Source organism: Lonchura striata, chromosome 15, assembly GCF_046129695.1.
Source record: "Lonchura striata isolate bLonStr1 chromosome 15, bLonStr1.mat, whole genome shotgun sequence".
In the NCBI taxonomy this organism is placed as follows: domain Eukaryota; kingdom Metazoa; phylum Chordata; class Aves; order Passeriformes; family Estrildidae; genus Lonchura; species Lonchura striata.
The window spans coordinates 10,867,838-10,894,799 of record NC_134617.1 but is presented as its reverse complement, the minus strand read 5'-3'; the positions used below and the strand labels follow the sequence as shown (position 1 = coordinate 10,894,799).

General features: G+C 46.1%; 2 protein-coding genes across 3 annotated transcripts in view; one reads left to right on the top strand and one right to left on the bottom strand.

The window, feature by feature from the left end:
- Positions 1–20,101, top strand: part of SEPTIN8 (septin 8) — a 34,572-nt gene extending 14,471 nt beyond the window's left edge. The window contains exons 2-10 of one of the 2 annotated variants that reach the window (XM_021549511.2): positions 1,687–1,801; positions 3,027–3,222; positions 3,885–4,071; positions 9,274–9,435; positions 10,821–10,917; positions 11,237–11,405; positions 11,655–11,787; positions 12,459–12,649; positions 18,918–20,101. In XM_021549511.2, coding sequence (XP_021405186.1) covers positions 1,687–1,801; positions 3,027–3,222; positions 3,885–4,071; positions 9,274–9,435; positions 10,821–10,917; positions 11,237–11,405; positions 11,655–11,787; positions 12,459–12,649; positions 18,918–18,972 — 1,305 coding nt within the window. In that variant the 3' untranslated portion in view covers positions 18,973–20,101. Of the gene's footprint in view, positions 1–1,686; positions 1,802–3,026; positions 3,223–3,884; positions 4,072–9,273; positions 9,436–10,820; positions 10,918–11,236; positions 11,406–11,654; positions 11,788–12,458; positions 12,650–14,507; positions 17,334–18,917 lie in introns of those variants that run through there. The other variant, XM_021549512.2, reaches the window with a different exon arrangement.
- A 3,832-nt stretch (positions 20,102–23,933) lies between these two features.
- CCNI2 (cyclin I family member 2) overlaps positions 23,934–26,962 on the bottom strand; it is a 9,440-nt gene continuing 6,411 nt past the window's right edge. Inside the window, 4 exon segments of the mRNA XM_077786739.1 lie at positions 23,934–23,938; positions 24,528–24,962; positions 24,965–25,028; positions 25,867–26,097. Coding sequence (XP_077642865.1) covers positions 23,934–23,938; positions 24,528–24,962; positions 24,965–25,028; positions 25,867–26,097 — 735 coding nt within the window.

The following is a 26,962-nucleotide window of genomic DNA, read 5'->3' as shown; positions in this document are numbered from 1 at the left end:
CTGAGCTGTAGCAGCTCCCTGTGCTGACAGGTGAATGGAAGAGAGTTGAACTTGGAGATCTCCCTGTCTTAGGGGTCGTTTTTATTTTTAATTCACCTAAACTCTGGCCATCTCAAAACCTTGATTGCTCACATCAATGAAAACTGTACATGATTGCTTGGAAACTTTAAATGATTGCACTTTCTACTAAGTTAGTGAGTATGATTGATCCTGATTAGACAGAATAGGATGGATCATAGGAGCCCAGCTATGATTCAATTGTGGTTTTGTCCAGGGAGTCCCTTGGAAAGCACTGGGCTAAAATAATCTGAAAGTGGGTAAAAAATGCTGAACAGAACACCTAGAAGGTTTGTGTGTGAGGCATGGAAGTTGTTTCAGCTGTTCACAAGTTGTTCTTGTGATTTAAATGGTTTAGAAGACTGAGAATATTTGTTCTACCAAAGGCAGAGCTGAAGGAGGCTTTGACTCAAGATGCAGTTGAACAAAGGTTTGTGTTTTGTTTATCAACCTTACCACAGGCACGGAGCAATACATAAGGCTTATCACATCATTTACTTTCCTCTTGACTTCATTTAAGTTTGACAGGCAGCTTGGGCTCTTCTCAGGGATGCTCTTGTCTCTCAGACTTAGTGCTGGGACATTAAATTCCAGTTGTCAGGAACAGACAGAAGAACCAGAGCCAAACCAAGGGCAAACATTTTTTCCATTCCCATCTTCTATGTCGCTGGGGATTAAGAAAAACAATCAACTCCTAAAGAAATTGTGAGGGTGAATTAATCATTCTCTGAAGTCCTGTCTCCTTGCTTTTCTTTGGATGGGTAAGAGTGCCTGAGGGCCTCCAGGGATGGTGGTCCCTGGGTTCAGACATAATTTCTTAGTTGTGCAGAGAGGTGTGCATCTGTTGAAATTCAAAACTTGCTTGGTTTTAGCCACTAGAAAGATAAATTTTCCTTCTGTCAGCTCCTCTTTGCTGGACTTTATTGCTGCTCTGCCTCTCCATATAGCACAGGTTGTAGAGCTGCTGTCTCCTTGGATTTTGTTGTCTTAGCTCCTAAGCAAAGCCTCTACAGGTGATCAGCTTCTGTGGGGGAGGGAGGGAACAGAAGGAAGAGCAAAGTGCACATGGGGGAGGCAGGAACAGGAACAGAGAGGAACAGTGGATAACTGTGGTCACAGATGGTAAAACAAGAGGGTTCCTTGCCCTGCCTGTGCCACCGGCACCCCCAGCGCCTGAGCGAACAAACCTCGCTGCTTGTGGCCATAGCAGAGGGGGAAAGACAAGTACTCAGGGAAAAATGCACAGTCTGTCAAGCTGAATTCACTGTTGGAGGGTTTGAGAAAATAAAATACAAAAAAAATCAAAGAGAAATGAGTGCTAAAACACACCGTGGTAGGTTTTCTTTGCTAATCTCTCCCAGCTGCATGTAGTTGAAACTCACACTAGTGTTTTCTCTACTTTGGAGCCTGGTAGCTTGGTTCTCCCAGCTCGCCATGAAGATCAGTATTTCACACCCTCTTTCCTGTTGTTGGTGGCTGTTGGGGGGTTTGTGCTGTGGTGTGCCAAGCACAAGCCCTTAGGGGCACTGCTGGGCTTTGCAGTGCCCAGGAGGGTGGGCGATCTTGGTCTCCTCAGCCTGATTTGCCATCTCAGTGCAGTTTGCTAATCTGGCTTCTTCTCCCTGGCAGAATGAAGAGAAGAGGAACCTTTCCCTGGGGGGCCATGTGGGCTTCGACAGCCTCCCAGATCAGCTGGTCAGCAAGTCTGTCACACAAGGCTTCAGCTTCAACATCCTCTGTGTGGGTGAGCAGTCCTCTGCAAACAGGCATGGGGGAGGCTGTGACAGCATTTATTGAGTGTCCTGCTATGCCACAAGCCTTGGCAGCGACTTCAGCAAGTCAGAAATGCCAAACTCTTAAAAAACATATCGAGTCAAGCCAGGAGAATTTCTGTAATCAGTGTGGTATTGGTCATCATCTCTGCAGCAATAGCTTTGCAATAGGAAAGATCAAAGGAAGGCTGTATATAGCAAGTTAAGTGTTTCCATATGCTAACTGGGGTGGCTGGCATGAGCAGCTTTTGCTGGGTATGATGTCTAGGTACATACAGTCAGATGCACCATGGGTCGTGTGAGAACTGCTGTTGGTAACTTGGTAATTTCTGAGTGTAAGCCTGCACCCCAAATCTGGGCACAAGAGGTTTGTGTCTGAGCTGTGCCTCATCAGTGCTTTCCAGGTGTCAGAGGTCATGAAGCATGGTCATCTCTGTGCTCAGAAAAGGAGGGGACTGTTCCTTACTGGCTTTAAAATAACCTCATTCTGTTCTTGGCTTTTAATTTTGGTATTGATGTGATCTAGCAGGCAATGCTGGCTGGAGTACTAGAGACCAATTTATTTCAGTGATGAGATGAGCATGACTTGCTAGACCAGCAGAAATACAGCAGCTCCTGTACAGACTGTGCAGTGAAGCTTATTTTCTTAGGTTTTGCCTCTCTTCACCCCCATGACCAATAGGGCTGTGTGTAGTGAATAAGGAATTTAAATGAGGCCCCTTCTAGGCCAAACTGGAAAACATCAGTCTTGTTTCATTACCAGGAACAGCAGTTCAAAGCCTTTCTGCTCACAAGCAGCTTGTCAGCCAAATATTCGGGGATAGAGGTTTTTGTGATGCATCCCAGGTGTCCTTCAGTGGGTACTGAAATTGTACTCTCCACAGCTTCTCTAGTGCAGAATCCCAGGCAAAGTCAGGGGTCATGGAAAGGAAGATAGTGTGTTTTGCTGTGCTGCTGTGTTTTGTGTGATACTGGGAGACAAGACCCAAGTGCTCTGTGTTGTTTGCATTAAACATGGGAGACCTTCAGGAAGGCAGGCACCTGTCTGTGTGACACCTGTGTGACAATTACATGTCTGTCCACGAGCAATTTGTGCTGACCTTCCACGGTGTAATTCAGTTGTGTAATTCATTAATGTGCTTTGAAGCACCGGTGGCAAATTCACGCTGCAGTGAGCTGATGGTCTGTCCTCCCTAGGTGAGACTGGCATTGGGAAATCCACGCTGATGAACACCCTCTTCAACACCACGTTTGAGACGGAGGAAGCCAGTCACTACGAGAGCGCGGTTCGCTTGCGGCCGCGCACCTACGACCTGCAGGAGAGCAACGTCCACCTGAAGCTGACCATCGTGGATGCAGTTGGATTTGGGGATCAGATCAATAAAGACGAAAGGCAGGTCTTGTGCCATCTGCTCGGCGTTTCTGGGCTTGCCTCGTGCTTAGACATCAACTGCCTGCAGCTCCCCCTGCAGCGCTGCAGAAGTGGCTGTGCCTCTGCTAAAGGAGTCGCTGCCTGTAGTGGCTCTGGTTCTGGGGACAAAGGGTAGAGGGTGAATAGTCAAACAGAGAGGTCACAGGAGGTCTTTGCAGCAGAGACTGCTGTCCTCCAGGAGCATGAGCTGTTAACCAGCTGTCCTCAGAGCAGGGTCAGGAATTATCTGTTCTGAACTTGTCTCATTTAATGACACAGACATCTTGTTCAAGCCCCAGGTAAAGGCTTTCTGGGATTCCAAGTTATCTCCTTGGGCATGTTGCATTGCTACAGACAGTTGGCTGAGCCCTGAAATCTGGGAAAAGTTTCCTATGGGGAAGTAGTCATCTTTCTGTGCTCCGGTGTTCTTAGACTTTTCAGTGCAGCCTCAAGAATCTCCAGCAACCTTTGGATTTTAAGGTCTGTGTGTAACCACCACACTTTTCCCCATTGTAAAGCTAAATTGTTTGAGTCTTATAACTTGTTTTTAAGTGATATCGTGGAACATCTAGGAGAATTCCTTCAGCCTTTAGATGGTTTAGGTTTGTGCTCCAGTAGCTGGTTTGCTAATGGGATGGTTTTAGTTACAGGCCAATCGTAGAGTACATTGATACGCAGTTTGAAAACTATTTACAAGAAGAGCTGAAAATCCGCCGGTCTCTCTTCAACTACCACGACACGAGGATTCACGTCTGCCTCTACTTCATCACCCCCACCGGGCACTCGCTCAAGTCCTTGGACCTGGTGACCATGAAGAAGCTGGATAGCAAGGTAGGGGCTTGGGGACTGCAGTCCCTCTTTCTGGAATGCTTCTGTTGGTACTGATTGTCATGTGGAAGGTTTTGTTCCTTCTGTGCAAGTGTTGGACTCCTTCCTCCATGGCAGCTGAGCCATTCCTAGGACTCTGGTAAAGCTTTGTGTGGCCTGGGGGTTGCTGAGGTCCTGTGCTTCTTTTCTCGCTGACTTTCCTGAAGAATTTCAGGGAAAGCCTGTTTTTCTGTTGGTTGTGTAAATTCCAGAGTGTCCCTCTACTGTAAGAATCTTACCCAGATTAGCTGATATTTATCAAAGCCATCAGCTGCAGCTCTGTTGGGTGAGCGGGTGAGGATGCCTTCCAGCTTTAGCAGTTAAACAGTGGAGTTCCCTTTGCTGTCCTGACCTGTCAGCAGGGACAGAGGGGCTGAGAGCCCCCAGAACTGTAGTGTCCTAAGGTGGTGGTCCGTGCTGAGGAGACAAGGGCTGAGGAGCAGCTTTGGCTGTGTGTCCTGGTGCACAGGGAGTGTGTGAGCTGTCACTGCTGGCAGTGCCAAGTGATCTGGAAGGAGATTACAGTATGTTCTTAAAGTGTAGATTTGGTAAGGAATTCTCAATGTCATAGGGATTCTAAAAGTGGGTGATGAGAGGGTCTACTGGGGTAGTTTCTTTGTGCACAAGCTGTTCTGCTTAGGGGGCAGGATGTTACCTGTCCAGCTACTTGCTTATATTCCTGCAGCTGGGAACAAGTTTCTGACGTAGTTCTGGTGTTCCAGCTGGCTTCCAGGGAGCTGCAGGAGGCTTCAAAGGTCACAGGTGGCCGCAGATTCTCTGCTTTTCTTCTCAAAGACTTCCTGTCTTTCAGAGCAGTGTTTTAGCAGCAGGTTCCTTTTAGGTGGCAGATGCTGTTCAGCCTACAGAGGGACAGGCATGCAGGTGGGACCCTGCAGGACGTGGGGATCCCCTGGATTGAGGGAGCACTCTCCTCTCTTCTCTGTCTGTTGTTCATGTGCAGCTCTGTTGGGCTTTCCTGATGGGTTGAGTTCCCCTGTGCAGTCTCTGCTGCTTGCTCTTACCACCTAGGGCTCATGGCCTGCTTTTCCTTGGCCCCAATCCAGAGCAGGCACTGGCTTCCTGTTGCAGTGGGCTGTTTGAGCTTTGGCTGTTACACTGACTTCATCAGGAATCTGAAAACTTTCCCTTAATAAACTTTTGTCTCTTGGTACAGTGCCAGCATTACATATTCCCAGAAATATTTTTGGAGAAAAGCTTTTGCACTATTCCCCTTGGTGCTGGTAGTCCCACAAAGCATTTCTCTACTTTCCTTCTCACTCCCTGCTTTTCACATCACCCTGTGGTTGCCTTTAATGTGGTCCTTTGGTAGTACCAGAATAAATCCTTTGTGCTTGTGCACAGATGAAAACTTTGTGCACAGGAAAAACTTTTTATATTTCCAAACTTCCACTTTAATAGACCTCTCTGGAGTCATTTTACGCCTTTGTTCCCATCTCCCTTCTTGCCACAGCATGAGAACATCCTGGATTTCATGCTGTGGTGGCCTCACACAAGTGGGTACGTGGAAATGAATAAGCAAGTGGAGCCCATTGATATTTTCTGGGCATCAGGGATTTAAGTTGCATTTCTGCACTGGTGTCATCCCAGGACACGGGAGCTCTTTCCAGGCGCTCCCTGGGGTTTGTGCACAGCAGTGCTGGGCCCCTTTCCCCCTGCAGATGAGCCATTTGTGCTGGGGGCTGGCGTGTGGGCAGGGTGAGAGGGGTGCCAGCGAAGCCCAGGCAGTTCTGCGCTCTGGCTGGGGCAGCGGGGGGTTCCTGAGCAGAGGGGATGTGCCTGATGTGCACTGCTCGTGTCTGCTGCTGGGTGAGCACACCTGAACCTGCCATTCTTCCTGAGAGCTTTGTGGGGCCCTTGCTTTACAGCTGAATGGAGCTTGTGGAGATGGAAGGAACATCAGAGGCAATGTTTTGCTCTGTGCTCTGCTGCTCAGCCTCTGGGATGGGTTTCACAGGGAGTTTGTTGCACCATGGCTCAGTTCCACCTTTGCTTTAGCCCACAAGTGCCATGATGTGTCCTGGACAGGCCTTTGACTCTCTGTAACAATTTCAGTAGCCAATCTTGCTTTTAGTGTAAAGTCTACAAAATCCCTTTTTGGTAAAGCTGTTTTGTAAACAAAATCTTCCATTGTACTGTAAGACAATATCTGTTTGGCTGAGCTCATGGCCAGCTGTTGTCTGGGGTATTTAGTTACAGCCAGAGAGCAGAAGCATCTTCAGCAGTGCTTGTAGGTAGATGGAATTTGGCTGGCTTCTAGTGGGAAGCAGATAGGGCCTGACAGATATAGACTTTCCACTGGGTTTAACCTGGGAAAAGGAGGAGATAGTGCATTTGTATCAGATGAGAAGGTGATTTATTGATTTAAACCCCAGCCCTGTCAAGGGAAATGGTGGTGCAGTGTGTGCAGCCAAAAGGGTCCTGGAGCTCACTGCTTGTCCTGGATGGTTTTCAGTCACCATGTGCTGTTTGAGCTGTGGCTGAGTGCCTGCCCTCCTAAGATGACACATCCTGGGCAGGTGGGGATGCTTCAGGCAGCCTGTGCCTCAGCTCTTTGGCTTCCAAAGTAGGATTTGCCTGTTGGCTTCACTGCAGCTTGCATTCAGGAACAGTTTGGAGATGGGGAAAATTCAGCTGTATTTCACAGGGCAGAAGTGCCTACAGCCTTCTTGCATCAGCAGAATTATTTTCAACCACATGAGAAGTTCTTGTAAGTTTTATTTTTGGAGATGAGAAGCAACTCTGGTCAGAAAGACTTGAGAAGGAGGTGCATTTTTGTCTGCATGGGAGCTCCCTGTCCTGTCGGAAGCACAGGCTTCCTTTAGTCATAATTCCAGCTCCAGCAAAGCCCTCCAGCACATGGACTGACAGGCAAGGGGACACTGCCTGTCACAAGGGGACAGGCACATTCAGTGGGGTGACATGCCAGTAGTCAACTGCATGATTTTATTACTAGATCTTCAAATAGAGAATATTGCTCTTCCAACATAGATACAAGAATGTTGCTCTAGGATTTTGCCTTCAACCCTAGATCAATGTTACTGATGTACAAATAGTGGACAGAGAACCCTTATGTAGTTCTGGCATTCCTTCCTTTTACTGGGCTTTTAAAACCTGTCCAGAAGAAGAGGTGACTTCTTCTCTAGCTGGATATATATATCAGTTTGCCATCAATCTCTGTGCCACAGACTTGGCCTTGGCATGGAGGTGGGTGTGTGGAAGGTGCTGTGGGGAGGAAGGGTGAGACATTCAGTTCAGTAGCATCTCGTGTCTCGTTGGTTTCTTGTTTCCAAACTTTTCCATCCTTTCTGTGTTGTGAAGGCATGAACCCATTCTAGACCTAGGACTACATTCAAATGCCATATCCATGCCACCCCAGTGTTGATATGGCTATTGATTACTGGAAACACAACTTGTAAAACCCCTTTGTGTTGTGAACTCTGTATCATTAGGTGTTCACTGAGTTGCCTTTTTGAAATACAAGAAATCTGGTTGAGGACACTCAAACCAGCCTTGGTTTGTGATTTCTTTGAGTAGTGCTGAGACCACAGTGGTGACCACAGAGCAGAGCCTGTCTCCTCTGCTGCTAGAAAGCTGCTCCAGGCTCTGCACCTCCTGTGTTGCTGTGAGCAGGGCTGAACAGGAGTCCTTTGGAAAAAGAAGGGGAAGTTGCTTGGGCTGACTGAAAAGGGATGCGAGTCCCGAGCTGACCCTTCTTCTGTGGGAGATGGTGAATCCAAGCCTCCTCAGGTCTTAGCAGGTCAGGGAGACACCCAGCTGTGGTCGTGGCCCTTTTACCTTTGTAATGAGGACATGGACCTGCTGAGCAGTGGAGTGAGCAGCAGGCCTTTTTCTGTGGGGGGCTGTGGTCTTTGGTAAAAGAGTCCAGGTCAGTGGCTGAGAAAAAGAGGAATTTTTTCTGTCAGATACATTTGCAGTGAATAAATTTAGACTATCTTCCTTCAGAGTAAGTAAATGCTTTTGTGTTTAGTGAGTGCTCAACCACTGAACAGAGAAAGGGGAGGGAGAGCAGTGGTGTGGGGGGAACCCAAGTGTGCAAAAAACACTGAGCTACAAGGAACTTGTGTTGGGAGAGCACAGCCATTTATTTTAATGGGCACCCACTGGAGACCATATGGTTGCTGTGAACTTCAGCTCTGTAGGAAAAAAGCATTGGCTGTTGGATGTTAAATGGCAAATCAGACTTTTCCCTTATTTGTCTAAATTCTCATGTTTCACTGCTGTGAATTTGGCTGCTGTTCAGACAGATGAGCTCTGCTGTTTGTTTAAGCAGTGGTTTCAGTATCACACATGGCTTTTCTGGGCACAGCAGAATTATCTAGCACAGGTTTCTGTGGCAAATCCAGCCTCGCTGTAGCTCTTAAGCATGAGGCCATAATGAACCCCATCACTCCTGATGGGTGGGCCCTTGTTTACTTTGATCTTGGTGGGTCCTGGCCACAGGGAGACCCCCCCACTGTGCAGCTCATGGGTGGCTTTGAAGCCCAGGTTGATGAAGTTGTGTTGGGGTATAGTGACTGCTGGCTGCTGTGAAACCACAGCTGAGCAAGTACAGCATGAAAATAAATGTATCTGCTGTATGGCACCCTGCCCCTTTCTCCAAATAATCCACATGGCACAGCCAAGCTGTGATCCTCACCAAGAGGGTCATGGAGTCCTTGGGGAGGGTCATCAGCTGCTGTCAAAGCATCTGAGTCCCTGCTCTTTCCATTTGAGCATGGGAAGCTTCACATCAGCTCAGTGTGCGTTTCACCCTTGTGCTTGTCATGTAGAACACCCTGTCAGCACAGCCAGTGTGCATGGGTGACAGCTGGGATGTACAGCCACACCGTGTCTGCCTCCCTCCTGGTGTGTAACAAAACACAGGCGAGAGCAGGGCTTTGATTTGCTCCCTGTGTGCTTCGGGCAGGCTGTGTGGTTTGTCTGAAGTCTTGTAGCCAAGGGAGTCCTGTAGAACTCTTCCCTCTAGTGTTCAGCTGAGCTGGGCTGCAGCTTCTGTGTAAACACAGCCCCGAGGAGATTCTGGGAGATGTAAAACAGCCAGTGGGGCAGATGTGGGTCACCCCGGGCTCTACACAGCTGCTGCTCACCTGGGTGTTTGTCCTTCCTTCCTCCCCTGTACTCCAGGTGAACATCATCCCGATCATTGCCAAAGCAGACACCATCTCCAAGAGCGAGCTGCACAAGTTCAAGATCAAGATCATGAGCGAGCTGGTCAGCAATGGGGTGCAGATCTACCAGTTCCCCACGGACGACGAGGCGGTGGCTGAGATCAACTCTGTGATGAATGTGGGTAACGCTGCCACTTCCATCGCTGCCAAAAGCTGGGACGAGTAACCTGCACAAAAACACATTTGATGGGCAAGTTTAATTGGCAATGTCCAGACACTGAATCTGTTGGGAAGCCAAGCTGTGGGTCTCGCAGATGCCAAAGGCCGTTGCATACAGAATTAATTAAATAGTAGCTCATGTTTAATCTGTGGGCTCTTTGGAGAAACTTAGATCTAGAATTTATTTTATTGAATTTTTGAAAAATACTTTCCTCAAAATTAATTCTGTCTGTTCTTAGGCTACTTTGCGTTTGAGGAAGAAGGAATTTTAATAAAATGTGACAGTTAAGATTTACATTAGTCTTGTGACTTAAGGAGGCTGACCCAATTTAAAGTAAATCCAATTTAAAGTAAAGAAGAAAAATCTTTAATCTCTATTTTGTCTTTTTTGAAATTCAGAGATTAAATTCAGACCTGACTGAAGCACATGCAAAAACACTTTTAAGCTTCCTGTCTCCCAAATCAGAGTACAGCTATGGCAGTAGAAACAACTGAAAAGTTTCCATGTTAATTTTATAAATCAAAAGTAGCTTTTTCATCAAAATGACCATTTTCCTGCATAGCTGTTTCAGATTAAATGTTTTGTCTCTTCTTTCACTGTTCCCCCCACCCCCCACCATTTTTTTTTAAAAATTCAATCACCAGTTGGTTTCTGGATGGACTAGATACATGATTTCACTATAATAGTTCTTTTTTGCTGAAATAATAAAAACCTTGGAGGATTCATTCTTACTTAAATAATGCAAGCTGTGTGTATTGGAGAGAAAAACAGAAGTCATGCTTGCTTGGCTTTTTATTTCCCCCTTCCTTCCTCCAATGAAAATATACTTGGCCACTTCTCTATGCGTCCCACACTTCTGGATCCATTTCTTTTCAAACGTGAAGGATTTTGTCAGCCTCACCCTGCTGAAGCACCCACTCCTTGCTGGCAGTCCCGAGCAGGGAGTCCTGTTTCCTGCTGCCTGGCAGGCTTGGCGAGCAGCGAGCACTCGCTGTACCCTGCACATGCCCACCTGCTCGCTGCTGTGCCAAGCCTGGTGGTGGATGTCCCTGCCCCACTCCTGCTGCGTGCAGCCTGGCAGAGGGATGGAAGGGGGGCACTGATGACCACGGTGTTCCTGCAGTATTCTGCAGCTGCTGCAGCCCAGGCAGCACTGCTGGTGAGCTGTGCTGTGACCCCTCACCACTCTCTGTAGCAGAGATTGCTCTGAGTATCAGGAATTGGTAGGTTCAAAGAAAGGGCTCAGGGCTCAGCTCCTGTGGCTGGGTGAGGGGGAGCTGAGGGTCAGGCTGATCTCTGGGGGTGCCCCATGCACTGAGTCCCTGCCCTGGGCTCTGTTTCAGGCTCATCTGCCCTTCGCTGTGGTCGGCAGCACGGAGGAGGTGAAGGTTGGGAACAAGCTGGTGCGAGCCCGGCAGTACCCGTGGGGAGTGGTGCAAGGTGAGGGGCCCAAGCCCACCCCAAACCCTGTGTGTGTCAGGCAAACCCTGCCAGCTCTGCCCTCCAGCAGCACCTCTGCATGAAGGTGCCCTCTGGTAAGCAGTGCAGGCGTGTCCCCTGCAGCATTTGTGGGCTGGCTGGTCTCTCCTTTGCATTGCCATTCCTACAGCAGGTAGGAAGGTCAGCAGGAATCCCTGCATCCCAGGGGTTGTGTTGTGCCCTGAGCAGGACAACAGGCTCCTCAGGAGTCAATTGTGTGTGCCCTCGTGTTCCCTCACCACACCTGCAGTTTGCTGACTTGTCCCTTGCCTTCTGTCAGTGGAGAATGAAAGTCACTGTGACTTTGTGAAGCTGAGGGAAATGCTGATCCGGGTGAACATGGAGGATCTGCGGGAGCAGACCCACACCCGCCACTACGAGCTCTACCGGAGGTGCAAACTGGAGGAGATGGGTTTCAAGGACACAGATCCAGACAACCAGCCCTTCAGGTGAGTAGCCTTCACATCTAGCATCAATTTAGAGTGAGAGTTTGATACTGACAGCCCCCAAAAATGGGAGGTTTTTAGGTGAAATCTACAGTGCCAGCTGGAAAATGCCAGCGCTGGTTTGACCTTTGCTGCTGATTCAGATGTTCCCTTCCCTGCCTGTTTTTCCAAACAGTACAGACAGGCATGCATTTCCCATCACAAACTCATCAGTATCCAGAGAGTCTGCATTTCATTTGCTTTCTTCCCCAGCCTCCAAGAAACATATGAGACCAAAAGGAAAGAGTTCTTGGGTGAGCTCCAGAGGAAAGAGGAAGAAATGAGACAAATGTTTGTTAACAAAGTCAAGGAGACAGAGGCAGAGCTGAAGGAGAAGGAGAGAGAGGTGGGTGTGCCAAAAATTTGCAAGGAACCCAAACTGCCAGCAGGGAATCTGGGTCTGGGCAATGCATGAATCCTGGAAAGCACATTCCAGCAAACCTCACCAGCCAAAACACAAACACATCACTGGTTTAGGTGATGTGGTTTAGGAAACTAGTCTTCCCTGTGCTGTGCCATGTGGAAATACAGCTGCTGTCTGGGGAGTGAAAGGCAATGGCAGGAAGTTCAGGTGAGCATCCTTGTGACAGAGACTGGCCTCTTGTGCCTCACTGGACAGCAGAGTAAAGGGGGTCCCCAGCCAAAGTGAGTCTAGTGGAGTCTCCAGTGTGAGGCCTCAGGAAGCAGCTGTGACTGGGGAGGAATTAAATGGGCCAAACTAGTGAAGAACAGCAGATCTGCAATGTCCCCAGTCCCTGTGCAGGGCTACAGCCTGGGCCAAAATCCCCTGTGCTCATTCCCAGGGCTCCTGCTGCCTCTGGTTTGCTGTGTGGTGTCGGGCAGAGCTGAATATATTGTGTCTTCCCTGCTTTTGGTGGGCAGTGTGTGCTGTGTTCTGCCAGCAGGTTGGTCCCTGTGGTGGGGATTTGTGTGGGAGGTGTGACAGGGCTCCTGGGGCAGGGTTGGCACAGCCAGAACCAGCTGAATGTGATGCTCAGAGGGTCTGTCTCCTACCAGCTGCACGAGAAGTTTGAGCACTTAAAAAGGATACACCAGGAAGAGAAAAGGAAGGTGGAGGAGAAGAGGAAGGAGCTGGAGGAAGAGATGAACGCCTTCAACAGGCGGAGAGTGGCAGTGGAAACCTTGCAGTCCCAATCCTTGCAGGCTACCTCACAGCAGCCGCTGAAGAAGGACAAAGACAAGAAAAAGTAAGTGTCTGAACTGGAGTCTTCCTCCTCTGCCACTGGAAAGCCAGGAGCCTGCTCAGGTGCTTTAGTGTTTGGTCAGTTGTTTAAACCTCATACAGAGAAAAGGGGATTTTGGAATCTTAATTCCCATCCTTCTGATTCTTTGCTTAAAGCAGAGGAGAGATGAGCCCCTCCTGTGCCCAAGCACTGCCCAGAGAAGCCTGGGCAGCTGCAGGTGGGAGGGATTTGCAATTTGGGGCCATTCTCTAATGGGTTATGGTCCCATGGGGTTCACTCTTGCCTCTGTGACAGCCAACTCAGGTTGTGAAATGGAGCTCCAAGGTGCAGTTCTGACGACAAGTAAATTCCTTTCCCCTAAAGGCAGAGTTCTTACCCTAGCTTGCTGCACATTAATTGACATTGCTAAAGCCAGCAGGAGGGTTTGTAAATATTGCTGTTCCAGCCACCTGATAGTGTAGTGATAGACCAGGAATGGGACAAACAGATTTAAAAAGAAAAGATGTTGGGGGGGTTATCCTGCTTCCAATTCAAGCTGGTCTCTAAGGAACACTGGCTAGGGAACAAAATGGAGCATTGTCATGCAGGCTGGTAATTCTGCTATTACAGCATTTTTTGTTACTTCCCCTTGCATGAAGGAGCTCAGGAGTCAGAAGTGCATTCTATCAAACCCAGAGCAGGCTGGTGGTAAGGCTTTCTGAGCCTCTTAATTATGGCAAGAAAAAAAAAAGACCATGAAGCATCACCCAAGTTTGTGCTGAACAGCACAGCATTCAGCTTCTCACTGCTGATGAGATCTTGTGGTCTGTCATTCCCTGCTGTGAGCTGCAGCACCAGAGGAGCTCATTCTGTACACTGACATCCTAGCAATTTGTTTCTTCCTCTGAAGATAATGGGGTAGATTACTTGAGTGTTTCCTTGGAATGTAAATGTGTTGTGCTAAAACCAAAGGACTTTTCTGCAGACTGCTTGACATGCTCTGGGCGTGGCCCACCTCACACACAGAGTCTAAATGGTTTGCAAAATTCTAATTCTAAATGGTTTGTAAAATAAAATTCTTGAAAATAGGGTTTAATCTGAATGAGGAGCTGAATCCTAGGGCTTTCTTGGACCCACGACTGCTTTGGGGAAGATGAACACAATGGTAATTTGGGCAAATGATGCCAGCGGCAGGCAAGGACTGCGAACAGGAGCCAAGAAATGCTGCAGCTTCCCCTCTGCTCCTTCTGGCTGCAGCAGGAAAGGTTTTCCTGTACTTTGCTGGGTTTAGCCCACCTCCAGGTGTGAGTCTGGACCATACCTCTTCTGGGTAGTGATAGAAACGAGCTGTGCTGAGGAGCAGGGCTGGGAGCAGCTCGGTGGCCTGCAGAGGGGCACCCACAGCCTGGCTCTGCATACAGGGGGACCCCACATGATGCTGGGGCAGGAGCTCTGGCTCTGGAGCACAGCTAGAGGAGGTACACCATCACCAGGATGGTATTGCATTGGGTTTTTTTTTTGTTGTTTTTTTTTTTTTTTGCTTTTCAAACCTGTGAGTAAGCTCAGTATGGGGGTTTGGGATTTCTGCTCAAGTGAAGCATTTAGGAGAGCTAGTTGAAGTCTTTATCATCTCCTGGTTCATGGCAGTATTTTTAGTAGCTTTAATAAGTAAAAAATTGTGATGGAAAAATTGCAGAAGTTGGGGGAACGAGAAGTGTTTGTGGTGCTGAGCAGGTTGTGCCAGGCTGCTCTCACCTGAAGCCTTCAGCTGCCCCAGCAGTGTTTGTCCTCCTTTTTTTGTTTTAACATACTTCACTACACTTCGCTTTTGTTTGATTTTCATAACTTTAATTCATGCTTTTTTATGTTTTGTTTCTTTCAGTTAATCACACACAGACTTTCAGGCCAAGAGTGGACTTGGTGCTTTCATGTGTTAAGTTGCTTGAGTTTCTCACCCTGAGTGACCCTTCTCATAACATTGTGTGAGTGGACCAAAGTGAAAATGAGCATCTCCGTGGTTGCAGTGTTCCTGCTGTTTTCTTTTCAGAATTATCAGGAGGTTTGCAGGAAGTAACCTTACATGTACATTTTGTTAAACAAAGACAACTAATCCCTCAAGTAAGATGTTTTGTTCTAAACCCAGTGATGGAGCAGCCATGTATGAAGTGACCATAACTGAACTCATCTTACCACCAGCTAAATAATTGCTTTCTGCCTTTTTTCTTTAATTGGCCAAGATGACTGCTGGAGGCTCATTGACCTCCCCTGTACATGCACAGTGAGAGGAGTGGTCTGAAGAATGCTAAAATGTTTGTTTTTCTAAAAAAATTCTCAAGTAGCTTTTAGAATGGGTGGAAAAATACAACATTTAGGCTTTCTGCAGGAATCTTAGAGTAGCCCTCATTCCAGTAATTCTGTATTAATTCCTGAATTACTCTAAACACTAGCTACATCATTTATAATATATATATATATATAAGGAGAGAGAGAGTGGTTAATAAAATTAATGGGACAATGTTCTGAATTTTCTTTACTGCTAAAGTAGAACATTTATAGAGAGGTTTTTCGTAAGAGTTTGTTGTACAAAGTGGAACTACAGGATTTGTGTAACACTTCAGTTGTCACTTACCAAGGTATTTACTGTTGTAGAAACTATTTAAGCCAACATCTTTACTTTTAGTTTTTAACCTTAAATCTAATATGTGCCTAATAAGGAGAATCCCCTGCTCTTGACTGTGCACTGTATTTATGCTGACAGGCTCTGTTCCTCTTAGAAGGTGCTTTTTTTGACAACTCCTCATGCCTAGAAATCACAGCCTTGTTTTTGTGGGCAACTGAGCTCAGAGGAATAATTAGGATCAATATTAATTTTTTCCACTCAAACCATTTTGTGCATAGGCAAGGCAATAACTGAACAGAGAGTTACTAGCTGTGTTGTCATGGAAAAATAGTTGGACCCAATTCCATCCATCCATCCATCCATCAGATCCTAGTCTAGATGAAAGGAAATATATTAACCCTCACATAGTGTCTTTAGAGTTGATAAAAACACTGGCTGGCTAAGTGTTAGTTGTGTGTGCAGTTTTATTTAGTTATTAATGTTACAGGATTTTTCTGATACATTTTTTGTTAAAGATGTGTCTTTAAGCTGTCAGCAAATTCCTGATGTGCTGTGCAGAAGGAAATGCAAGGCCTGGGTTTGAGCTGTCACAGGGCAGCATTTTGCTGGATTCTGAGGTTCTTAAACTCTCATATTCCATTAAAGCAGCTTTTTTTTTCCCTTTCTAAATACATGCTCAGGTATTAAACTGTTTTTCAATGGACATTGGCCTTTTCTGTGGATATACTGACAGTGCTGCTTCATGCCAGAAAAGAACCTCACAAAGATCTTACTGGTACCTTTTAGAACACGCTTTTGTTGAAAGAATAAAATTTCTGCACTTGTTGGGAGTCTGCTGAAAGCTGGGCATTTCGTTTTTAAGGCTGTGCCTCCAGGTTAGATGTATTTTAAAGAGTAACTATCAAATGTTAGGAGGGTTAGTGTGGTTTTCTCAAACACGTACAAGGAACCCAACCTTCTGTTATATGCAAGAAGACAATTCCACCTCACCTCTGACTACAGACCAATCATGTAGCAGATTATTTTTTTGTTAATCTTTTGCTAATGGGAGAAACTGTGGTGCACTAATTGCCTGAGCAGGCCATGCTCTTGGTTCATTGTTTTGCTTCCCAAGGCCAGTGCTGGGATGAAGCAGTAACTGGTGGTACTGGTGTGCCCTGTCTCACCAGTGTGTTCCAATCAACAGTTCCCTCCTGATCTCATGCTGCAGCCAGCAAGATCTATGCAAATGGTTTCTCTCTGCCCTGGCTTGTCAGAGATCAATTATTTTTTCCTAGAATAACAGGTAGTTAAAAAATATTATTTTAACAAAGAGTAAAAATCTTCAAATTCATGGGCATTATGGAGAAATTTACAGCATTTTCTGAAGAAGACATTCAGAATGTATGTAACAATATTTTCATGATGATGATTATTATATACTTCGATTTACGTTGTGATGGACATCCGTTGTCCTTGTAGTTGCTTGTTCAACATCATAACCTCCCCAAGGGGACTCAGCCATATTTTTTTCCCTGAGTACTTGTCTTTTTCTTTCAGCTGAGACAAGATTTAAGTATTGTGGTAGGGTAGTTCTATATCTTATTTTTATTTAACAAATTACAAATATGTTGTGATGCTGATCTCACCCAGTCTGAAGACTTAAAATCTCGTAGGCTAGAAAAAGTGAAAGAAATACTCTTCAGAAATGGTTGAAACCATCCAGTTACACATCTTTTCAGCTGTTTTATATATTTATCTGTAAAAGATTGGTATTAATGGGGAAAAACTGTCCTTTTTTTATCATTTAAATGTGTACCATCCTGTATGTTGTCTGCTTTCTAAATTAAACTGTGTTTTGTGGGTCTCTGGGGTGGGGGGACATGCCTGACTGAGGTGGCTGCCCCAGGGGTACAGATGGGGGTGGTTTGGAGCTGTGGAGGCACCTTGGGGACCTGCACGGGGGACACAGCCCTCTGGGACCTGCTGCATCCCTTTGCTTTGTCATTCCCAGCGTGTTGGGGTTCATGGTTTGGTTTGTTTTTCCTTTATTTTCTTTCTACTCACTTTGTACTTTTTTTCTTTTATTAAATCTCACATGTATTTTGAGTTTTTGTGGTGTCGTTTATTTAGTGGTGCATTTTCTGTGCAATCTAGTTATTTTCTATATTATCTGTCACAACAATAGTGTGTCATGATTGCAAGCTTACCAGTCACAGGCTGTATTATGACTATTTGGGACATTCAATAATATAATTAGCTAATTAATTAACAACTAGCTAATCATGGAGTATGCAGAAATGTACTTTCTTTGTAATCTGAGGAGAAATTCTTAGGTATTAATCCAAAAGCTGTCTGTGTTTGGGCAGAAGGAGCTTTGAGGCTTGTTGGTACATCTCCTTTGTGGGATCTGGTGACTGAGCAGGGGGATGTACCAGCAGCTTTGCTGATTCCATGGTGCCCAGAGAGGTGATTTAAAGGTAGAGTGAAAAGGGAGAAGGTGGAGAGATTTCCTGGTGGTGTGTCCAAAGCTGTGTTCCTTGTCTGAAGAAGGACATGATTACACTCAGGTCAAGGCCAGCAAAAGAGCACAGCTTTAGTTTGGTGCTCTGCTTTCAGAAAGCAGCTGAAGCTTTACCCAAAGATTTGTTCTCAGTGTCTGTTCCCTGGGCCATTGCTATGTACCAAGTTATATTCACTCAACTTTGGGCCATTGTGGGGTTTGTTTGGTATTGGACTGAGATCAGTGCTGCACTTCAGATCCTGCCAGTGTGGAGTTTGGCTGATGCACAGTGTTTGCTGTAGCAGTGCTTCTCGTGGGAGGTTTTTCTGCAGCCCCAGCTTGAAGAACAAAACCAGGCTGTTGATCCTGGCTGCCTCTCAGAGTTTTTTAGGAATATGCAGCTGGAAACCTTTTAGGCAAAAGCTTTAGTAGGGAATTACCAATTGATACCAACTGGTCTGTATGAAATGTTTACATGCTTTTCCATTCTAATACATTTTAAAGCCAAATCTAGGAGACCAGAGAGGAGCACGTGCATTCAGGTATATCAGAGTTTAGGGAACCAAAGATGGTGGAGTTTTTAAAGATGGGCCACCGGGTGATTCAGATGATGTGCAAGTGTCTTTCCAGAGGAGCAGTGTTAAGAGCATTCATTAATAGTTGTGCAGAGCTCCTAGAGATGCTTTGAGGAGGACAGAAGTGCATAGTCAGAGAAGCAGTGAGGCAGGTGCTGCCCATGCTTCGCAGTTCCAGATCCAAAGCCTGGTGGCCAAGGCCCTGGGACATGATGGTACTTTCCTTCAGGAGACAGCCCCACGAACCCAGCCTTGTCTTCAGCTCTTCCCTCTGGAGAACTCTGCAGCTGTGAGGGATGGAATGAGGCGAGGACCCTGCAAAGCCACTGCTCCATCTGTGTGTGCTGGTTGTGGGTCCACATCACCTGGGATTTCTCATGTTCCCTCAGCAGTTATTTCTCATGTTCCGTCAGCAGTCTTTTCATTAAATTTTAAATTAATCATTTGATTGCCAGTTCCAAACAAGATGGTGGCAGCTGTGAGAGCTTCTCCAAGTTGCAATGGGTTAAACTCAAATGACTGTGCAATAGATTGGTGCTTTGACCTTTCATGCTGTATTTACTTAATGTAAATAATTGAAACTTAAACACTGATTCTCTTTTGTTCTTTCTATAGCTTCTTTAGTCTTCCCAGTGCGTACTCCATAACAACAGGAAGATATGTTAATTAGAAGATTTATTAAGGCCAAAACATCTCATGCAGAAGAAATTAATTGGTGCTTACACCTTTAAGCTTGCAATATATTGCACAGAAGAGAATATGTAGCAAGGACTAAAATTCACCATGTCTTTTGATGGGGAAAAGTTTGCTTAATCAGGTTTCTTGGTAAAGTTGAAATCCAAGATACCTGCCAAAAGGTAAACTGCTAATTAACGCTGCTGCATGTCTGGCACTAAATCCAGAATGCTTATTTGGGGCTCTTACCCCAAGGGAGTTAACACCACTGACTGCAGAGAGCTGAGGGACAAACTGGGGTAGTGTGAGGAGCTTTCAGCTTGGCTGCTCGAGCTGCTGCAGTAACAGAGTCCTGCAGGTCCTCTCCTCAGTCTGGTTTTGGGGTGTAACTGGGGAACCTGATGTCTCTAACCTGACAGCCCTAGTTTGACATCCCTAGTCTTTCAGCTGGATTCTCACCTTTCATAACAATAACTCTTCTGTGCAGCTTGCTTCTGTATACTCACAGGTTTTATAACCAAAATGCCTCAACCTTCATCTCTTTAGTTTTCTGAGGGCTGCTCGTGGTGCCTCACTCCGTAACCCCTTCCCCAGAGCTCCCTGCCCACCTCCCATCTGCTGCTTTGGGGCTGGGTAACCCTGCCTGGCCGGGCTGGGCTCTGCTCATCCCGCTGGGATGTGATGGGTCAGAAGGGAGCCATTTTAAAGCACAACTAAATGTTATTTGTTAATGGAGGAGAAATGGTTTAAAGTGGAGACTCGGTGTTCCTGGTGTAAGTTCTGTGTTTGTAACAGACGGACTTCCCCTTACACAAATGCTTTTCTTAAAAAAAAGGAAAGGGGAAAAACAAAATGTGATGTCTGTGCCCCAGTAACTTCACACAGGAACAGGGAGAGGCCCCAGTTTATCTTTGTTTTAAACAGCCTTGTAAATGAATCTCAGGAATGACCTGTACCAAAGCTGGGTTTAATAAAAACAAAACTGACTCGTTTAACAAACATCTGTTAAAACCATGGTTTGTACACCAGCTATAACCAGAAAAATGTCCTCTGTCCCTCTGTGATCCCAGTTTCCCCTCATTAACCCCATTGCCCTCTGATTAAAGTGTGATGTCCCCTGTGCACCCCTGTGTCTTGGCAGCTGCTGTCCCCAGTCTCCCTCCCTTTTCCCCGACTGCTGCCCCGAGGCTGGGACGGTAGGAAAGGCCAAAAGCCAGTCTTTGGCAGGAGGTTTGAAGAAGTTTCACCCGTGCCCCTACCTCATGCTGGTGGTGTGACCACAGTGGGACAAAGGCTGAGAATGGGGAGTGTGGGTGTGTGTGACAGGAGCCCTCCGAGGCTCCCACGGGGGACATGGTGTCCCTATAACCCCCAAGAGACAGAGAGGCTGGTGTAGAGGTACTGACAGCCCCAGGCACTGAGCGCCTGTCCCTAGGGCGTGTGACAAGTGACAGTCTCTAAACCCTCTGGGTGTCCTAGCCTAAAGCAGAACCGGGAAATAGACTGCAGCTGTAACAGGTATGTGGCCTGAAAAGGAGACACATGGAGAAGCTGTGGAGACTGCTGCCTCTTGCAGGCATTGGGGATGAAACCCCATGACAAACATGTTCACCCCATGTTCTTCATCCCTACCTGTCCCTGCTGCCACGGTGGGCAGGGATGAGACACCACTTGTGTCAGGGGAAGTGGGAGCAGGTGGGGAGCACCAGGGTCTGACACAGCTGTGTCTTGGGGGCCATGAATTCAGAGCTGAGGTCTGCTTAGGAGGGCTCTGTCAGCCTTCACATCTGTGGTGCCCTGCACGGAATGTGGGGAAGCTGAAGCTGTGTGTGACTGTCAGGCTGAGCTATGATACAGCCTTTGCTGCTGCTTTGAGGACTGTTTTAAACTTGCTTGTGTTCTCTGTTGAGGCCAGCCACTCGAATTGCTTTGGCAAAGCTTTCATCCGGCTTTGAGCTTTTGTCAAGTTAGATTCCCAGCAGGATAGGTGAATTGGGACTAGAAGCTTTTTGTTCTTTTTCCAAATTGCTCAGAAGATTTGATTAAGTTCTGTTTGTCATGACCATAGTTAGGTCACCAGGGGGATTCCAGTTGCATGTCTTGCTGAGGTGGAATGGGAGGGGGCTCTGAGACCTGCCAGAAGGTAATGCATCTCTCCATCTCAGTGCACTGTTCTGCCTTCCTAAAGAATTGAACTGTAAGTACTGCTCAAATTCAGTTTAACACACCAAAATCAATTAGCAGGAGAAAAAAAACCACAACAACTGTATAGATGCCATGCCACAAATGAGGTATAACTATTGCATTATTCTTCCCTTTGCAGTTTTCTTGTCTCTTGGTCAATTCTCTCACCACAGGAGTTTGCTTATTTGTGCAGCTGTGTAAATGAACTCTTCTCCTAGGTCATCCCCTCCACAATTAGTGACATGGAGTCAGGTTTATTGTCAGACACACCCCAGTGAGTGCTGTCTTGAAATGGGGCAGTTCCCTCCTCACCTGCAGTAGTTCTTGAGTGACTGCATGAGCTGTAATTTGGTTCCTTTAGCTGAGGGTTATGAATGGGGGACAGTGTGGTGGATGGGAGGATATGAAATGCTTTGCTATTTCTGTAAGTGGTTTAAAACAGCCACAGAAATCAGTTCTGTGGATGCTTACCATAGGGGATTTCAGGTGTAATTGCAGCTTTGTTTACAAGCTGGTGGTAGCTTCAGGCATCTGGAAATTTGGCCTGAATTGAGGCAACAAGAGTCTGGTTAGAGAGGTATGCCTCACTTGGGCTGAGATCCCCCAAGGGAACGGACCTTACCAGGTCAGAGCTCTTTGAAAATACTGTATAAGCATTCTCTGTGGTTTTTCTGGGAGTGAATATTCTCCAAAACAACAATCCTTACAGAGCTAGCCATAATCACATCAGACCTGTGCCAGCACTCACTGAATCTGGCACATTTTCACCAGTAACTGGTGTGTAGCAAACGGGATCTGCAGTGTGAATGGAGCTGCAGTTGGAATAAACTCATGTTGTACACACAGTCCAAACAGGTGGGCACACAGATGACCTGTCATCCTCTCAAACTCACTGGGCAAAATTGTTCCTGTCACTGCTGTGGGTAGGGAGTGTTCATCTTGTCACTCATTACTTGCCCAGGCAGGGAGGGAAAAGGTATTAAAGCTTTGGACCCTGTTCTGCAAGAAAAAAAAAAGAGAAGTGGTGCTATTCTCACTATCAAAAAAACTCCTGTAACAAGAATGGTCCTGTGCAAGAGCAGCTCCTTCATGTACTGGCAGCTCATTCTCTGGGGTAGGAAGCTCCATTCTGAGCAATGGCAGAATGAAAAGGTAAGTGACATTTTTAGCCTATTGAAGTCAAGACAGAAATATTTGTTCCTTCTTGGTAACTGCAGTGCTGGAATAGGTGTGTGGGAGGGAGCTGTACTGCCAGAGAAGCAGCAGTGTGTCCTGGGAGCACAGGCAGGCTCCAGGTGAACTGTTCCCATCCCAGTATAGCACCTTGCACCCTGGCTGGGAGCATGGAGCCCTGAAGGGCCTTCCAGCACTGCCTTTATTTTTAGAATTAACCCCTGTTAATGTATACTTTTGCATGTTCATAGAGATCTGCAGAAATTTTGAAAAGTAAGCTTGTTCACAGGTTTTAACACATCATCCACCTGTAGGCAAGAACTGTATCCATGGGCTCAAAGCTGTGAGGGGAAAACACCAGGTTCTGGTTCTGGTTGTTGTGTAGTTACAGCATGTTAATTATTGTGTGTAGAGCCCTGCTGCTGGCATTTCCACGGGTACACACAACTGGTGACAATGCTTGAGATAAGGCAAAGGGATGGGAGGGAAGCAGAGCCCATCACAGCCCAGTTTTCTGCAGGGAGTGGTGTGGGCATCACCTTTCAACTGGGCTATCCCAGGGCTACAGAGAACAGGCAGACCAAGCTTATGTTTTATTTAGTGGAAACTATAAAAGACAACTCACCTCCTTCCAAAAGCCAGACAGTCAACTCATAGCTTGTGAGAGAAAAGGAAGGTACTGCTCAGGAGGAGGGAATAGCCCTACCATTAAATGAGAACTTTCCCTGTAGCAGCATAAATAAATCCCATGTTCCAGGTGTGCTGCTGCCTGACCCCCGAGTCTGTGGGGACCTCACAAAGCTCATGTGGTCTAAACCAGCCCCAGGTCCTGCTCCTGCAACATCTCAGGCCAGGGCAGGGTCCCCCCTCAGCACAGCATCCACAGCTTGAGGCAGCTTTGACCTGGCTCATGGGAATTCTGTGGCTTTCACTGCTGGTGCAAGTCATGTCTGTTCACACAGGTTATTTGCACTAAATCTCCATTACTGGATGTTACTGGAATGCTTGGGGACTTTGTGGTTTTAAGAGTGCGTTGCTTTCTCCCTGCACACACAGAGCTCACTCTGACAAGTTTAACACTTGAGAAAGTGTGAACAGCTGCTCAGCACATCAGTCCTGCATGGTTGGTCCAGGAGTTCCTCTCCTACAAGATAAGACAATGAAGAAGGGGAGAAAGCCAGAAACTTTCTTCTTGCACTGATGAGCTCTGCTGTCAGCATTGTCTGCTTGCTCCTGTCCCATCTCTGTCTCCAAGTTATTTATCCCATGTCATTACATGAGACCCCTGCTCAGTAGCCTGTGCCAGTCCCTATGAACCCCCCTCCTCTTCTGTGACAAGATGGTAGGTGTGGTGCTGTTACCCATCCCATACTGGCTGGATTATACCCTCAAACTAGGGTAACAATCACCTAAAAATGCCTATTGTTTAAAACAAAGCCTCCACTAATTTTAAAAGGATGTGTGAAACTGATTTTTTAAAGTGCAAGAGTGGTTTAATCTGACCTTTGCGAAACCACTTTGCTATGAAGATTAAGCAATTTGTAAGAAACAATGTGGTTGTAGTGGTGGAGGGGAATTATTAAAGGCATTTTATTTTGTCTAGTCTGGTAAAACAGAATAAATTTAAAAACCCTGACCAGCATATGCTGGGGAGAGCCCAAGGCAATGGTGATAGTAGACAAGAAGTAATCTCCCACATTTCATAGGAACTGTCATAGAGTCTGTAATGGCTTAACCAGGAAAAAGCACAGATCCAGGCCCCTGGATTACAAGGTCAGGCCTTAAGGAAAACTGGAGGTTTGATTCAAGCTTCTCACTGCTGAATCAAAACCTTGGTTCCATCTGAGAACTCTTGCAGAGACAGCAGTGGGGGCTGCCCATTCCTCAACAGCAGCTCCTGTTCAGCTCCCATGGGCCAAGCCAGATTAGCTCTAATGAGAGAACAATGGTATGAGCTGGATGAAAGGCTCAATCTGTCAAACTTCATCATGGCTGTTTTAAATATAAACTCTGAGGCATTTGGTTCTTCGTGAAGTTTGTAGCTGCCTGCCAGCTAGATCTGTGGGTTGCAGGACTGTGACCAAGTCCCTCCCCTCCCCACCTTCTGTCTTTACATAATTTTAAAACTGAGGGGTAGCACACACTGCTTAGGAAGGCCATAAAGTATAGACTGATAATACAATGTGTCTTTACCCTCTGAGGAGCACAGTGACAATTTTGCCCTGCTGTTTTGGCTGTTATGTTTGCTGGGACCTGCTGGTTCTGCAGGTGCTGCTTCCAAGGCAGTAATTCTCCACTGGTCCTGTTTGGGTGGCTGTTGGGGAGGACAGGGGCAGCTCAGCTGAGGGCACAAGCCTCCTGTGTTCATCCTTCCAGCACTCCCTTCCCCATCCTCACTGTGCAGGTGTCTGAATTCATCACAGCATTCTTCAGTCTCAGTGGTTTGATCAGGAATTTGGGCTGTAGTAGGTGTGAAAGATGTAGTAGGTGAAACAGGCTGGCTTTCAGCAACTCTCAACCTCCCTTGTTGGAACCTTTTCTGTTCAGAAGGGAGATGGCAGGGTAGCCTTGCCTTGGGATGGCCCAGCACAGCTTGGCTGATGGGACAGAAAATATGAACAGCATTAGGGGCTACAAGCACATTAATTCTAGATCCACAAGTTCTTTGCAGTGGATGAATTCAGTGCTGTTCACCTGTAAAGAAAGATGCAGATTTATTTTAAGTTCTGGATAAATGACTCTCTTGTCTGGCCACTGCTCCTGTCATTTTGTAATTAGTGGGAGGGCAGGGACAGGCTGTATGCCTCAGTAGATGCATAGCAGCAATATGCTGTTGATCCTGATGGAAAACACTTATCCAAGAGCTCCTGGTAACTCCTCCTATAACTATGATTATTCTTTCTACTACACAGAAACTGGGCAAGTGCTTCCTCTTTGCAGGAAACAGCAGGCAGCAGGGATAGCAGGAGGCCAGGTTATTTCAGACAAATTCAAGACCTCAAAATGTGTGGACGGCAAGCTGACAGACTGGGTCTTTAGCCTTCTAAGTGTGCTCTCTTAAAAGGCATGTGTTTTATGAAACTGGGGAAAAGCTTTTGAAAAAAAAAAAAAGAAAAAATAGAGCTTGTATTGAATTAGAAGTCAAACATATTTTTAGAGCTATGTGACTGTACTTAAAAGTTTTCTCAGTTTTCACAGGGAGGCTGAGGAAGCTGGGCAGATTTCTGGGTGCTCTCAGACTCTCCCATCATGAGAGAATTTCTCCTGGCTCAGAATTCAGGCAGCTATCTATGGCCAAGAATTTGGAACCCTCCCTTCCCTGCCAAAGGGATGTCCCTCTCCCCAGTCCCACCCCTGAACTTCACTTCTGTTCCCTTTTGTTAGCACCAGCAAGGTCTGCAGCAAAGGCAGAACAAGGACACAAGTCTCAGGAGCTGCTGAAGTGCAATACTGGCTGTAAATACACGTGGCTTTATTCATGTGTCATGTCCTGCCTTCAGGATTTGTGACCAAAGGCCATTTTGCTTCCTACCTGTGCTTTTTTTAGCAGATCAGTAATAACAACAAACCAACCAGGAGTCTGCCTCTCCAGCTCCAAGGTGATGATCACCAAAACCAACGTGGAGCCCTTAAACTGCACAAGTTGGTGGCAGGCCATACAGTGCTGCAGCTGCTTGGTCAAGAGTGCAACGTGGAGGGAAGGATTCCTCTGAGGCAGTCTGGGTGGGAGATGGGGCCAGCTGGACATCACCTTGGCATGGAACTGCAGAGAAGATAAAGTGTACATATATATATACACACATATATATATGAAAAGCAAAGGTTAGTGAAGTTTATGTTTTCATGTCATCACCCAGAAGTACAGATGAATTTCATCTCATATCAGGAAACTTGAAGGCTTCCCCCACCTTTTTTTTGTGTGTTTTGTGTTCGTACTTGCCAATCATTGAACTGTTTTTTTGAGGTGATAATGAATGTACAAGGTCTATGTTTCCTAGCAATTTCTGAGGTTTTTTACATTATCCAGAATGCTATCCAGGAGATTCAATTCAGAACAGCAGCTCCAAATCCAGTAAAACCAGTAATAACTGCACTCTGAATTCACCAAGGAAACAAGGACCTACGAAAGGCAGTTTTCACAATCAGCAGCCTAAAATGGCTTAATATTTGCACATAACCTTAAAATAGGGATCCAGGATATGTTCATATCACATGAATTTTGCCTTACTAGTACATGATCGTTTATTGAAGACAAAGTTTAATTGTTTCTATTAAATGTTTAGTAACTGCAATGTGAACTAAGTGCCAGACCAGGGTATTCTCATTGCATAAATGAATAATTAGTGGGATGAAAAGGAAATGGTTTAAAAAAAAACCTATGTGGGAAATGTAGCAAAACTCTGATAGCTTTGTATGTACAGTATTAATAGAAGGGAAATAGTTAGAAATATTTTTGCAGCTTGTATTTAAAAAAAATAAAGAAGGCATATAGTTGTGCATTATGAGAATCTTTTTAATGTCCCTTCATTCTCCTTGAAAGATGAGAGGAAGTTTTTTTTTTTTTTTTTTTGAGCAAAATAGAAGGTTTTAAATAGTAGAAAATTTAAAAAAAATGTAAACATATAATT